Source organism: Taeniopygia guttata, chromosome 8 (assembly GCF_048771995.1).
Source record: "Taeniopygia guttata chromosome 8, bTaeGut7.mat, whole genome shotgun sequence".
NCBI lineage: Eukaryota > Metazoa > Chordata > Aves > Passeriformes > Estrildidae > Taeniopygia > Taeniopygia guttata.
Window position 1 is genome coordinate 3,348,418 of NC_133033.1, and position 14,331 is coordinate 3,362,748.

Below are 14,331 nucleotides of genomic sequence, written 5' to 3' on the forward strand. Positions count from 1 at the left end.
AAGCTGTTTCCTTTGCAGGGGAAAAGCTGAAATCTACTCAAGGAGGCTTTCAAGTACTATTTTTTGATAACCCAGAAATGACTGACAGCAGATTATGTGATGATCAGAAAAGTTTATAGATTTCATTACATTTCTTTTCACTACAATCCTTCCCCCACCATTTCCATTTCATGCTGCTGCATTTAAACTGCTGTACAAACTTGTTCAAAGTGCTCGACATTAAAAAAAAAAATCAAAGGAAATTTCAGATAATTAACTTTGATGAATGAGCATATTTCAATTCATGTCTGGTAATATTCTTGTTAATGACATGTCTGCTTAGGACATCCATTAAAAGTCCATTAAGTTAACAGGGAAAGTCTAATAAAGTTATCCTGGAAATTTTCTGGTATATTAATATTATGGACTTTTAATGAATATCTGCTGTAGGAACTGCTATTAGCAAGGCTACTATTCTAATTAAACTTGGGCTCTGAGAGTGAAAAAAATGCATAAAGATAACAAAAAGCAGAAGTAGCACTTATTTTGAAATGGCTATAAGGAAGATGGGTACAGGTCACAAATCATACTATCAGTAACAACTAAAAAATTACTATATTGTAGCTTTTTTATAGCCTGCCATCCAATACACCCATATTGAGTGTGTCCTTCATGTCATCAGTTGCTGAGGCTCCTTTTTACTCCTCTAAGCAGTACAGAAAGGCCTTCCAGGGTAGGAGACAAAAAAATTTAAACACAGTTTCTCACAACAATGTAAAGTAAAAAATGCACTTAGGAAGTCTGTTCCCTATTTCTGCTGACATTCACAATAATACAGCAAAATATCTTTTTATATGTATATATCTTTTATTCATAGAATCAGAGAATAGGTTGGGAGGAACCTTAAAGCTCACCTCATTCCACCCCTTGCCATGGGCAGGGACACCTTCCACTAGACCAGGTTGCTTAAAGTCCCATCTCTCTCTATGTATTTATATCTTTTATATATATACACATAAAGCTTTTTCTTAATATGAATAAATATGTATATCTATTAATATATTGTGTATTTATTAATATGAATATATATGTGTATTTATTAATATTAATATGTATGTATATAAAAACCCAACCCTGGTATACCTATTTTTTCATACTTATCCATCACCAAATCTTCCAAACCAATCATATTCCAGAAACTGTCATCCCAACCTCTATCTGATGTGTATGTCCACTTGCACACTACTGTACAGAGAGACCTAAAAAAGAGACAATATAGGCACAGAGTCAGGCAAACGAACGTGTTTGGGTTTAAACTTGTGACTAGAAACAAGTTCCTGCAAAAGGATCTCTTTTCTACTGGCACACAGAATGCTCACATTAAAAAAAAAAAATCAAAACCAACTGGTTACTGTTTAGAGTGCACGTCTTGAGGACCTTAAAAGGACCTTATGTTTAAGATTCTTCTCTGCTGAAACAACTCCTGGTCTGGCCACTTCACTGCATAAATCAGTCAAATAACAGGCTGTGCATGTGCCTGGGGGAGAGCAGGGCAGGAGCACAACAGCTCTGGAGCAGGCAGCTCAGAGTGCTGCTCTTCCAGCCTAAATGGCTGCTTTGCACACAGCTTGTCCTTGGGAAAACTTTCTGTTACTTCTCTCACAGCTGAATCACAATTTCCAGGAGATCTGGATGATGGGGACAGATGCACAAGTCTGGTTCCTGAGAAGCTGATATTAAACTCTGCTGGTACAGGCAGGAGCAGAAGGATACAGAGGATAAGAACACTCAGAGCAAAGTCTGTCCTAACACACAGAATGGTTCTTATCAATATCCCCGACCTTATTTCTCCCAAAAGTATGAACAATATTCCTGATAATTTAGTATTACATGGGCTGTTTTCTGTCTGAACACTAAGAATCATCTCAAAAGATCAGTATTAAACTGTGCTTGAAAAGTCAGTCAACTAAAAGGTATTAAAAATGCTAAATACCACTGAAAACTGCAGCTCTGTGCAGTCCTGGTAATACACAGAGCAAGGGCCAGACAGCTCAGATGCATCTTGGGGAAGCACAAAATCATAACTGTTCTCAAAGAGAAACCCTGCTCAGAGGTGGATTTTCTTTGATGTTTTACAAGACAGCTTATTTGTGACTCATGTTTAGCCAAGGTGAGCTTACACAGACATATTCTCTTTATTAGGATGGTACAATTTGAACGTGTATCTTCAAAGCAAACTCAGTTTTACTGAAGCATTTGACTTTTTCTTGCAGTTTTGCATAAGTTAAAACCAAATAAAATTTCTCTTTTCAAACTTGCTTTTTGGTGTAAAAGGAAATCTTCCCTTTCATCCAAGAAAACTACCCAGGGACTGAAATACGAAAAAAAAAGCTCATCTTGTTCCAACCCCCTGCCATGGGCAGGGACACGTTTCACTAGCCCAGGTTGCTCCAAGCCCCATCCAACCTGGCCTTGAGCAGAGAAAGAGAAGCTATTTTCATTTTCTATCTGCAAATAGAAGTTAGAGCTTATAGCCACTGATACTGCAGACAGAGAAAAGCAAAAGAAGACAGGAAGAGTGTTTTCATACAGCTGGAAAACTACCTGGGATATGTATTTCATACAACAAGAAGCAACATCCTCTTTTGTGACACTGAGCAGAAGATGAGATGGTTACATGGACTCTCTAAACTCTCACTTTCTCATCTGGGACAGAAATGTGTATTTTAAATGCCTTATGTTCCCTTCCATCCTGTAGGACTAGAGTAACCATGTTTTTACAACCAGAGGACAAGTGATGGTCATTCACATCCCATTGGTTGTAAAGGTGTGTTGGTTGCTCTTCGCTGCAAGAGAGTAATTAACTTGACATATTTTGGGGGGTGGAAAAAGACATTAGTTAACTATTTATATCCCTATAAATAAATGCAGAGATTATTTCAGGACTACTCTTAAAACATTTCTGACACCCACATCCCCCTCTTTTTTTCATCTTAATAGTTTAAGAATAGACCACACAATCACAACTCAGTGTCTGGTTTGAAAACAGAAAAAGCACATGACCTGTAACTACAGCAATGACACTGTTGATATAAGGAATTCCAATTTCCAAGGATTTAAAAGCCAGACACAAAAATCTAATTAGGACCTTTGACAAAAACTGGGTGGATAAATAAATTCTAGGCTGAAGAAAATACTGGGAAAAAATAAACATTTTTCCCAAATCAGTTCAAACGGCTCATTAAAAGGAAAAATAAAGACAGGGTATTTGAAATAAAAAGCACTTCATCAGTTTAGGAAAAATTTAGATATAAAGAGCAAAAAACAATGCATCAAGTTTTCCCAAATATGGGAAATACCAAATCATAACAAATTATCATCAGAACCGAGTATGTCTTTTTCTAATTAGATTGAAGCTCTGAACTAATGCCACACCCTGAGAAGGCTCCAATGACCGTGTTTTAACCAGGGGCCTGCTGTCCCACACAGCTCCTCTGTGGAACACCACAGCACACACACAGGCCCATGGAATCACTGGGGATGGGGAGAGATCCCCCCTGCCAATCCACAGAATTCCAGCAGATCCCAGCTCTCTGGCAGGATGTGGCTGCACTGAACACATCCCGGAGATTTATAAATGCAAAGTGCTCACAGAACAAGGATAAACAGAGGAGCTCTGGTTGAATTTTTAACACAGTATGGAAAATGAACTGAGACAGACAACTCTTTCCAAATGAATTGACTGGCAGATCTTTAAGTGGAAGGTTTCGGTCTGAAAACCAATCTCAGATCTCAGCTAAAACACTAACACATTATGTTGGCAGGTTTCTATTTTCATGGCCACAGCAAGGAAGTCAAAATGCTTGTTTTAAACACAGTCTGAGCATTTACACTTCTCAGGATTCAATCTCTTCCTTCCACTCTTGCTGCACTCAAAAAGTTGGAGTTTAATGGAACAATATGGCTTCATACAAATCCCTAGTATCAAAGAGAAAGTGTCATACTGCAGAAAGGCATTCTGCTCTCTTAGATAACAGTAAAAAGGATTTTTTTTTTGTGATGGCCATGATGGATTAACATCACCACATGCTTCAAAAGCATCTGGATGGGTTGAACTCAAAACCCTGCCCCTCACCTGCTGAGATGCTCAGTCTGTATGTCCTAGAGAGCTCTATGCACATGCAGAGAACAGTTAATTCATGGCTTGTCACTGCTGAAGTCAGTGGTATAGATAGATGTATATTATATATATTATATTTATTATGATAGATGTATATTATATATATTCTATTTATATATGTTTAGATATATGTGTATAAACCTTATAGGAAATCACTCAGAAATTCTCCTCCAAAGCATCACCCTGAAAAGGGGATAGCACAGCTCCTAATTTGGAACTCTAAGCAGGAAGATACTATGGGAAGGAACCACCTGAGGAACCAAATCAATACACGTACAAAGAAAGCCTCAACTGTGAGAAAATTTTATATTTCACAGAACTCCTAAGTTTGATGAGATGAAGAGCAGACATTAAACAGAAACAATACTGGTATCTATCATGGTAGATTCAATTTTTCCTATTTGGCAGCATTGCCTCAATTATTTGGCCACAAACACCCAACCTGTGCTGGCTGAAGCTGGATGAACCAGATGGGTTGAAGCTAAAGCTCCTCTTACTTTATTCCCAGGATCAGCTGGGGCAGAGAAGAGGCAATCCCAGAAGGAACAGCCCTCTCCTGACTGCCTGATCCACCACAGGATTTGAGGAGCCATACATGGAACCCCTCAGTAGCACAAGCCATATGTAGCCTGTCTGAGTTTGGAGACGCTTTTCCCCAAGCATATTCCCAGCACAATGAAATGAAGGATTTCCTTTCTCTGTTTAGAACAAAAAGTTTTACTTGGAATAATCCTACCAAAAAAAAAAAAAAAAAAAAAAAATCAACCAAAAACCAACCGTCATGCATGGAAAAATTTTATTTATTTTATTTAAACCAGATTTTCAACAGGAAAATTATTGTGTTTAGAATTTCCTACAAGTTTCTTGCTGAGGACTGATTGGATGTGAAGTCCTGCATGACCAGAATCTCAGCAGTCTTAAAAGTGAACACACACTTATAATTTCCAAAATGCTACCTGGAAGCAAGTAACCTGCGAAAGAATCTGGGCCAACTGGACTTGTGATCACTCAGGTGATCAAAATTTGGTTTTGTGTGACTCTTTCCCACATTATCTGCCCATTTTGAGTATTTTCTCTCACTCTGTTGTACTTCTTGGAGAGAAGGAAATCAGATACATTCATTGAAAATGGGAATTACTGCATGCTCTAAGTTATCAGCATAAAAATGTATCTAAAATATAAAAGTCACAAAAAACTTCTCCCCAACTACTTAGGAGTCACCAGAGCTTCACTCTTTGGTCCTTTCTTTGTTGCTGCATCTCCCACACTCCAAAAGGGATGAAGCCAGCACAGATATTATTCCCAAACCTGCAGAGATCCTGCCCTGCCTGGGACAGCACCTGCTATGAAAATTATCCTGGGGGCTACTCCTTAACTGCAGCTGTCTTGTGGAAGTCATCCCAATTTTGAGTACAGGTTGATAGGTAAGTCCTATCAAATAAAAATTACTAAAATAACCATTTTTTTTTTCCTGAAAAGTGACCCCATAAGGCATTTCTACATGACCTTCCATTCCAGAGCGCTGGTAGAAGATTAGTTAGCCTGGAAAATTAGTCAGTCACCAGCTTGAAAGGCAGAGAACCCCTGGCTGGGGCATCCTGAGGTGAATGGCAGCTTTGTTCTCAATTCCAAAGCAAAAGGATCTGCTCCATTCATCCCAACTGCTCAGAAATGAACCTAAACTCATGAACTTAATTAATTTTGTAGGCATCATTAACAGCACGGCAGTTCAATCACTGGATCACTGAACTGAAGCCAGCTGCACCTGCTGAGGGCTGTGCCAAAGCTAAATCCTACAGAGGCAAGGATAGGCTACAGCTAGATCCCAAAAGGAATAGTGTGCAGTAGGATACAGTAACTCTCTGTGGTCTGTTGGGCAGATTTATTTAAAGCTATAAAGAATCAAAAGCTAAGAAAGCTTTATGACGTTGTGAACACAAGGAGGAGACCTGAAACAATGGAGTGTGACTGTCACAACATCAAATGATTGTTCTTTTGTTCTACAAAGTTTAAATTTAAAACAGATTTCGAATTCAAATTGTAAACCAAGGCATAGATTCTGCTCAAATGAACATCTCCACATATTGAAATCTGGGCCAGGCTGCCAATGTCCTCCCAAATTATACACCCCACAGTCTCAAGGCTTTTCACAAAAGCAAGCAATTTACAGCTCTAACACAGTCACAGATCTGACTGTGGTTTGTGCAAAAATGTTCCAGGCAAAATAATTTAATACCCAGCACACATACTCCCAGCATCCAAGAACAGAACTGGGCACTGGTGCTGCAAGAGCCTAAAATACAGTGGAGGTTATCACAGAGCAATAGGAAACCTGTAATTATTCTCTGCTCTGTTATGGTTATGCCATACCCATTAACCCACAGCCTTTGAAACAGGACCAGACTGTTGGGTCCACATCCACCACTGGCATTTAGGAAAAATGTTTCTGCCTGCTTGCTGTATTTGGCTGCTTGAGGGAAACAGGGAAAATTTGTTCTAAGGGAATACTTCTCAAGAAAGAGGGGAAGAAAAGTGACATCTGATCATTGAGTCTTCAAATGTATGAAGTGTACAAGATGCTGCCTCTGTTGAGCATCTGCTAAAATGAGTCAGGGTTGGGGTTTGAGCTCAGGCTGGTGTGGAGGAGCTGCTCCTGCTATCCTTGAGCCCATCTCTGGGTCAGGTGGGCTGCAAAACTCAGGGTGACAGAGTCTGGGGCTGCCCCGACTGCACTCCCCTCCTTTCACCTCTTCAACAGCTCTTTAATTGCACATACACACAGCAAAACCTGTCAGGAGCTGCTCCAGCCACCCAGCCATGCAAACCCCAAGTCCCTAACATTTACAACACATTACTTTTTATGATTATTGCCTTTGACTCAAAACCTATGAAATTCCTGCCTGCCCAAACCCATTGTCTTAGCAAACTGTGCAATTTGACTCTTGCCTGAAAAGGGTTTTCATCTTCCAACTAAACATTAAACAGGCCAAACAAAGGAGACAGGTGGGGAAGCCTGTTTGGGACAAGTAGCAGACACATTCCCAGTTGTACTCATGGCCTCGACTTTCAGTCTTTGCATGTCTGAGGATTTAAACCTACTCAATAAAGGTGGCAAGGAAATTACTGTAATCAGTGTTAGCAATTCTACCAGCTTCAGCCTTCCTATGCTCTGGGTAACACTTCTATTTATCATAAATAATTAAAAGTAGTCTCGCTGCCATTTAGATTTTTTGAAGGAAGTTAAATACCACAGCAAAAGCAACGCTTTCTCCCTACTTTGAAATCTTCACTAAAGCTGCAGAGAAAAATATATTAATACAAATAAGAATGATCCAATATCATTATGAAAAGCCAATATTTGTTCACACTACAGCTAGTGGCAATTTTGTCATATTTCATAGATGAAATAGGATTAAACTCCAGATCTCAAACCTTAAAAAGTTAATGTTTAAAAGATTACTTGGATGGGTTTTTTTTTTTGTTCTCAGGAAAAACTGAGTGTCAGAAAATAGCTCTTCCGTTTCCAACAAAAAGGATTTAGTAGAAAAGATTTCTCTTTCCAGCAAGTGTGTAAGTAGACACCAACCCACAAAGCCACCAAAACCAAAAAGACAGTGAGCAGTTTAGGACCTATAAGCTGCATACTTGAAGGTAATGCATATACTGATATTTGCCTATATAATACCTTTCCAAGCCCTTTTTTGAGGTTTTTGTTGCTGAAAAAAAATTATGTTGAAGTACTACATATGGTGTGAAGATTTCACAGCTTTTCCTTCAAAGCTGTGGTTAAAACATTGGTTTAATGATATACTATTCCCCCCATTTTTTCCTGAACATTGCTGACTCAGGGAACTAGCAGGGTCCCACCAGACTCCTTCCCAACCATCAAGACTAAATTTGGGGTTAAAAATCTCTGAACTTGTATTCAGCAACTCTGTTGGCCTCACATCTGGAAAGTCAGAATTCTCACTGGACTGGTGGCACAGCTTTTATTTAAAAATATAAACCAGGTCTCCCTTTCCCTGCCATAAATCTCACTGCCAAAGCAGAGCCCATGAAAGAGCAACACTCTCTTTTAGGTGAGAGAGAGACCCTTAGGGAATGGCAGCTACATCAGAGCCCTTGGGGGACTGGGATCCATCAACACTCTCACCATCATTACACCAGGACTTCCAAACTCATCCACACTGGGCTTTTAGGGCTTTTGTTGGGATATAGGTTGTAGGAGTCTTGATTCTCCTGAGCTCACACCACCCTGTGTGTGTGTGTAAGCCACACAGCTCTCATAAACCAGCACTGAGCAGGAAACAAAGCCTTTCAATCAGCAAATCAAAAAGTTAAAGCTATTTTTGTAAAGGGGAAGAAGTATTAATTAATTCAAACCTCGCTCTAATATTTGGTGTTCATGTTGTAACACTTAAGAGGTTTTTGGCTGGCTTTTTAAATCATAGGATTTTCTAAGCAAGTCTGTTGCTTACTTAAAGGGACAGATTTTATTGTATGAAAAATACAATTCACATTTGCAATTTTCTACACCCACATCTATAATTAATCTCCTCTGAATACAGCCACTCCCTGACGAGATTCCATGTTATATTTAAACTCTGGGTGCCACTTGGAAAGGAAAAAAAGAAGAACAATAGGATCATTTTCAAAGCCTACACAGTAGCACAAGGTTTCAAAGCAATGAAGTGCTTTAAACTCTGGCATCAACCTTCTGACCACCCAACCAGAGCGAAGACTGACCTCCAATTACCACCACAATAAGCATAGAAGTCTCTTGGGAAATGCAGAGTGTAGATCTTTCCTGTGTTCCAAAGGAGGTATGAGACTGATGTTATATTACATAGATAAATCTCAAATTTACTGAGAGGTTGTTGGGAAAGCCCCTTTTGTGACACTCAGACTCTAAGGATTAATCCCCTTAAAGAAAAATCTGGGTCGGATGAGGTACCTTAGAATTTGTACATCTTGTCAGAAATGTGGGAATGTGCATTTGATACACAAGTACTGTGAGGAAACTGGCTTGTTTTATTTTTCATAAATCCTCACACATGTGTTTGTAATGTGTACACATGCAGATATTTACTTTGGATTGGGAGAATGCATCTGTTTGTGTTTGCTGTAATCTCTTTAAACCTGTCCTTTAAAAATACAACTAAATGCATCAAACACTGCAAATGTCAAAAAAGCCATCCAAAAGAAGGTGAATCACACTGACCACAATGAGATGATGTTTCTGCTACGATTTGTAACAGAGTCCAATTCTTTCTAGAAGTGTGTTTCTGTTTAGAAACACGCTATCAAAAGATGGGAAGACTGAAGAGTCTCGAATTCAGCTTTCCTAGAAGTTATGTCACCAAACCTGTAGGGAACCACCCATCTGCAGTGCAGCTTATCAAGTCAGATGAATCCCTTGTGTGCGTCTAATAAGTTCAGTGGATGTACTTAGCTAAACACATTCAGTTGGATCAGAAAGTACAAAATAAGACCATTTCATCCACCCACATATGCCTCACCATGTCATGAAGCAAGGGCAAGCCAACAGTCAGCAGATTGCTGAGTTGTTTTATTAATTTCATTCTGTATTATGTTACAGACACCCAACCAAGATTCAAGCCCATTGTCTTCGGCATTGTTGGAGAACTCATAATGAGACCCAGTCCTAGACAAAAAAATGTATTGTCTAGACAAATCAGACATAGCATATGGGGCTGGAAATCTTAGTCCATTCCCTTAAAAGATGGCTAACAGAGGCAAAGAAAATTCAGGGATTTGGCCAAGGGTCAAAGAGTAAACATTAATCAGACCCCTGAACTGAATCCTGAATTCTAGAGGCTCAGTCTAGATTCTGAGACCCAGGCAGAAAGACATAATTCAGAAATTGATGCTGAACATGTTAAAAAAAATCAACCTTTCTATGGACAACTGTGGTTTAAATCTTTAAATATGAGAGAAACAAAAGATGTGTGCACATATATAAAATTAAATCACTGTTTTAAGTAATCACTGTTTTAAATTTTATAAGCTTAATAAGCGGAGGAGTGGTTATAAAGAAAACATCATCCAAAAATGGCAAGGGAAATGAAAAGCAAAACTGGAAGTAGAGCCCACATCTCCAGCCACTGCAGTCCAGCAGCCATGGGACATTCCTCCTGCCTTCTGCAACATCAGCAAAGTTTCTGTTCCATTTAATCACAAAAATATATTCTTTCAAGCTCAGTATTTCAACCAAACCACTCTGCAATAGGAAGTCAAATATTTATTTCAATTAGGAGCTTGTATTTAAAAAACACATTTTCTCCTGTTACCTTCTGGCAGTTAAAAATATGACACAATTAAAACTGGAAGTATTGGTACACAGAGCCAGTGAACAGCTTCCTCTGGATGTCTGAGCTGGAGCAAATTTACCACAGCTCAAGGCTTCACAAAACACTCAAGGAAGCTGGTAAAGAGATTAAGAAAATGCTACAAGTCACTGAGAAAAGGGAAGCTGGGTCTGAGCTCCCTCCCCACCGTGTGGCTTTGGACAGAGTGAGATTATTCCTGTCAGCAACATCAGCTTCTCCCAGTATAAAAACAGCAACACATCCAGATGTGCAGCACCCAGCACATCTGCCAACACCAGGCACTACCCCAGCCATGGCCACACGGCCACTGCATTGTTCCAGATGTCCCTGTCCCACAGGGAATGACATGGGCAGGCTGCAGGAAGACCACAGTTACTGCTCCATGCCCCTGTGTCGTTCCCCTGGGTGAAAAGGGCACACAGGACATGCACACCCACCAGCCATGTTTAGGGAGCAGCAGGATTTGGGGTGTCCTTGACTCTTCCAGCAGTTTGGGAAGCGTGGCAGATGCTGAGGGCGTTTCCTGGCCAGCACCATGTGCACCCTGACACCCCAGACACCGACCAGGAACACAAATCTCCACAGGATCAGGGCTACACTTCATTATGTGGTTTCTGCTGTCTTCATACAATTGAGCAGAATTAGAGTGGTGTGAAAAAACCCCACCCTTACAGCCCTACCAATGGTGTTTTGAGAGAGAGAACTGTTAGTCTGGAAATCTCTTCACACAAAGACACATTTTACTAATTCATGAGTAAATAATGTATACATTCCTAACATCAAACTGCTGATAGTCTAACTTAGCACAGTACTTGAACACATGTGTGAGTACAAAGTCCTGAGTGCTGTCAGTGGGGTTAATGGGAGTTCTTACCAGTTTAGTCAGACTGTGCTGAACTGGAGCCTCGGCTGTCATGCACTTGTGGCTAGACAAAGCCTAAGTGAAACCAGAACAGAAGCAGGGAAATTGCCAAGAGTACTGCAATAAAAGAAAGTCTTAATAACTGCATTCTGATGGAGGCTGTTTCCATTTCACGTGCTAAACCTGAATATTGAGCCCTCCTTTATTCAGGGAAACCACCTTCAAGTCTTACTCAAGTCTGGATGACCGGATACAGTTGCCAGGGGCACCTGAATCAAAGATACACATTAGATATTCCTACTCAGGGAATGAGCTGCGTTGTTACCTCCCACCACAGAAATCAGCTCAGTCAGTGTAAACTCTTAAAATCATAAAGTCATCCTAAATACTAGATATATTCGTTCAAAATTTAGTCATTAGTATCAATTTTTGAAAACAGGTTTTGTCAAATTTTAAGGTAAGTGATTTAAATCAAAGGAAAAGCAAGATGGCTCATTTTACATGCATCAAACTTGTACTCCATACTTGTATTTTAATATTTCAAATGCCAGAAGAAGTGCATCTATTTCTAGAGTATCTTTAATTAATAATAATGGTGTGCATTTACAGCCCTTTGTAATTGTATTCATATAAAAAAGAGGGCACGTTTCTGAGCAAATCTCAAAAAGCAGAGACACCAAGAGTATTATTTGGACAGCTGTGGGATTTCATAAACCAAAGAAAACCCCACCAAGGAGTTCTGAAACAGGTAACAGAAGTGAGTAAAAGAACCATAAATTTCCATAAAGTCAGAATGAACAAACATTTCAGCTTATTTACATCAGAAGGGAGATGAATGGAGATCAATGCAGAAAATAAAGAAGGCTACAGAGTAGATAAATCAGGTGTCATTATTCCTCAGAAGGCAGTAATAAAGACATTCAAAGAAAATAAGCAATCATTCTGCAGTTGAAAGAGGATATTGCTGGAAATATAAAGAGAAAATAAAAGAAAAGGGAATATAAAGAGAAAATAAAAGAAAAACAAAAAGGAGGCTACATTACACGGATACCTAAACTGCTTCCAGTCACAATAATAGAGAGAAATAACACAAGGGAATACAAATGCTCATTAAGTGATCATGATTTCAAAGCACTGGCCCCAGAAGGATGCTAACGTGTTGTCAGTGGTAGGATTCCTCTCTCCTTTCCTCTCCTCTGAAAGCATCTCTGCTGCCACTGCCAAAGAGAAGGGACTGCAATAAATAAATTCCACTCTTTTTCTAGCAACCAACCAGATCAACCCATGGGCTCTTGGGAGAGTAGCTAAAAGAAAGAGTTTGTTTCTCTAATTTCAGATGCTTTAGCCTGTTACACAAGGAAGGTGGACATAATTGGTTTTTCCATTCATTTAAATCTTAAAAACAATTTAACCTGGGAATGCACAGCCCCAGCTCTCTCAGAGCCAGAGCTCAGCCTCCCAGGTACTGCCTGAGCTTGTCTCACACCCAGCACTGGGAAAGGTGAGGCTGAACCAGCAGGGTGGAGTTTACCACTGCTCTAATGAACCCTTTCATGCAGCCCAAACAACACTAAAATATTTGTCTTTCCCTTTCTTGGAAATTAAGTTACACTGCAATACTTGCAGAAAATACACTCACAAATGCTGCAAGCACAGGTAAGAAATGACTAAAAGTCAATTCAAAATCTCTGAGTTAGATGCCTAAAAAAAGGACTGCTTTATTCCTTCTTTAATGGTTTATATGTTGGTAATGAAAAAAACCCAAAAGTAATCTCCACATCTGTGTGTTTTACCAAATTAAATGATGGAATTAAAAAGATCACTGTTCATAGAGAGACTGTACATTTTTACTTGAGAGAAATTAAGAATGAAATTTCTAAAGGCAATTTTATAAACTATTTATTTATGAGCTTGGTTCTAAAGGGACGTGGGTGTGAGTAACTCGACCTGAACAGAAAGTGTCTCTGACGTCAGCTGGGGCATTTCTGTAAGTCATGTGTCTGCAGAAGCAACTGCAGGATTGTGCTTGACTTATGCCATATGGATTTTCCTTGCTACCTCCACAGTTAGGTCAGCAATATCAGGCTGCACATTCTGCCATTTTCATGGCAAAGTGGTTTGCACCCTTACAAAAAAAAAAAAAAAAAAAAAAAAAAGGCACAAAGAAAATCAACTCCCTGGTGTCCTAAAATGGTTCTAGAGGTGAAAGGCCAACTTTCACTGCTGCAAGACCCAGAGAGAAATCCCAAGGTCTGAATTTAACAGAGTCCTCCTGCCCTGACTTGCCGTGGATGGTATGGGGATGATGAGGAGGAACAGCACAAAACTTGCTGGCCTGCAGGAATCAGAGACTGGCAACTCTGGACTGCAGCACTGAAAACCAGAAATAAATAAATGAGCAAATCTGCATAGAGATCAAAAAATAATAAGTACCTAAAAGACAGCAGTTACTTAAGGAGAGTTTTCTGGATACTAAATCCATTCTACTTGTACAGTCTGAAGATGCTTTTGGCATATGACAAATGCTGCCATCAAGACATCAGATGAAAACTCCTCTGGCTGGACTGACCTTGATTTTTCCAAGTACACTGTTTCTTCAAAATCAATGCCAATTAATCAATAACTTGCTACAGGTTTTCAAATACCATTTTCAAATCATTCTCTGTGTCACACTGAAAGGACAAATGAATCTTCTGAGCCATAGGTGGCCAAAAGGTTCAGAGAAGGAAAATGAGCAGTGTAAGAAGAACAGTTCCCTAAACATTGCTAGAGCCAACACTCTGTTCATACCAACATGCTTGGACAACAAATAAAGGACCCAGACCAGCAGAGCACTTAAGCACAGGCTTTAACTTTAAGCACGTGCCTAAGTGCTTTTCTGGAAAAGGGCCCAAAGAAAAGAATGAGCACAGTTAACTGAAAAGCCCTTCAGAACTGGCCTAACTGCTTTGTTTGTCCAT

The 14,331-nt window shown here is 39.6% G+C and overlaps 1 protein-coding gene across 5 annotated transcripts in view; it reads right to left on the bottom strand.

Moving 5' to 3' along the window:
* The window catches only part of FGGY (FGGY carbohydrate kinase domain containing), a 129,423-nt gene that overhangs the window by 80,298 nt on the left and 34,794 nt on the right, over nt 1-14,331 (bottom strand). For all 5 annotated transcript variants that reach the window (XM_032749830.3, XM_032749827.3, XM_032749826.3 and 2 more), the window contains one exon: nt 1,123-1,238. In XM_032749830.3, the coding sequence (XP_032605721.3) occupies nt 1,123-1,238 (116 nt within the window). The remainder of the gene's footprint in view (nt 1-1,122; nt 1,239-14,331) is intronic.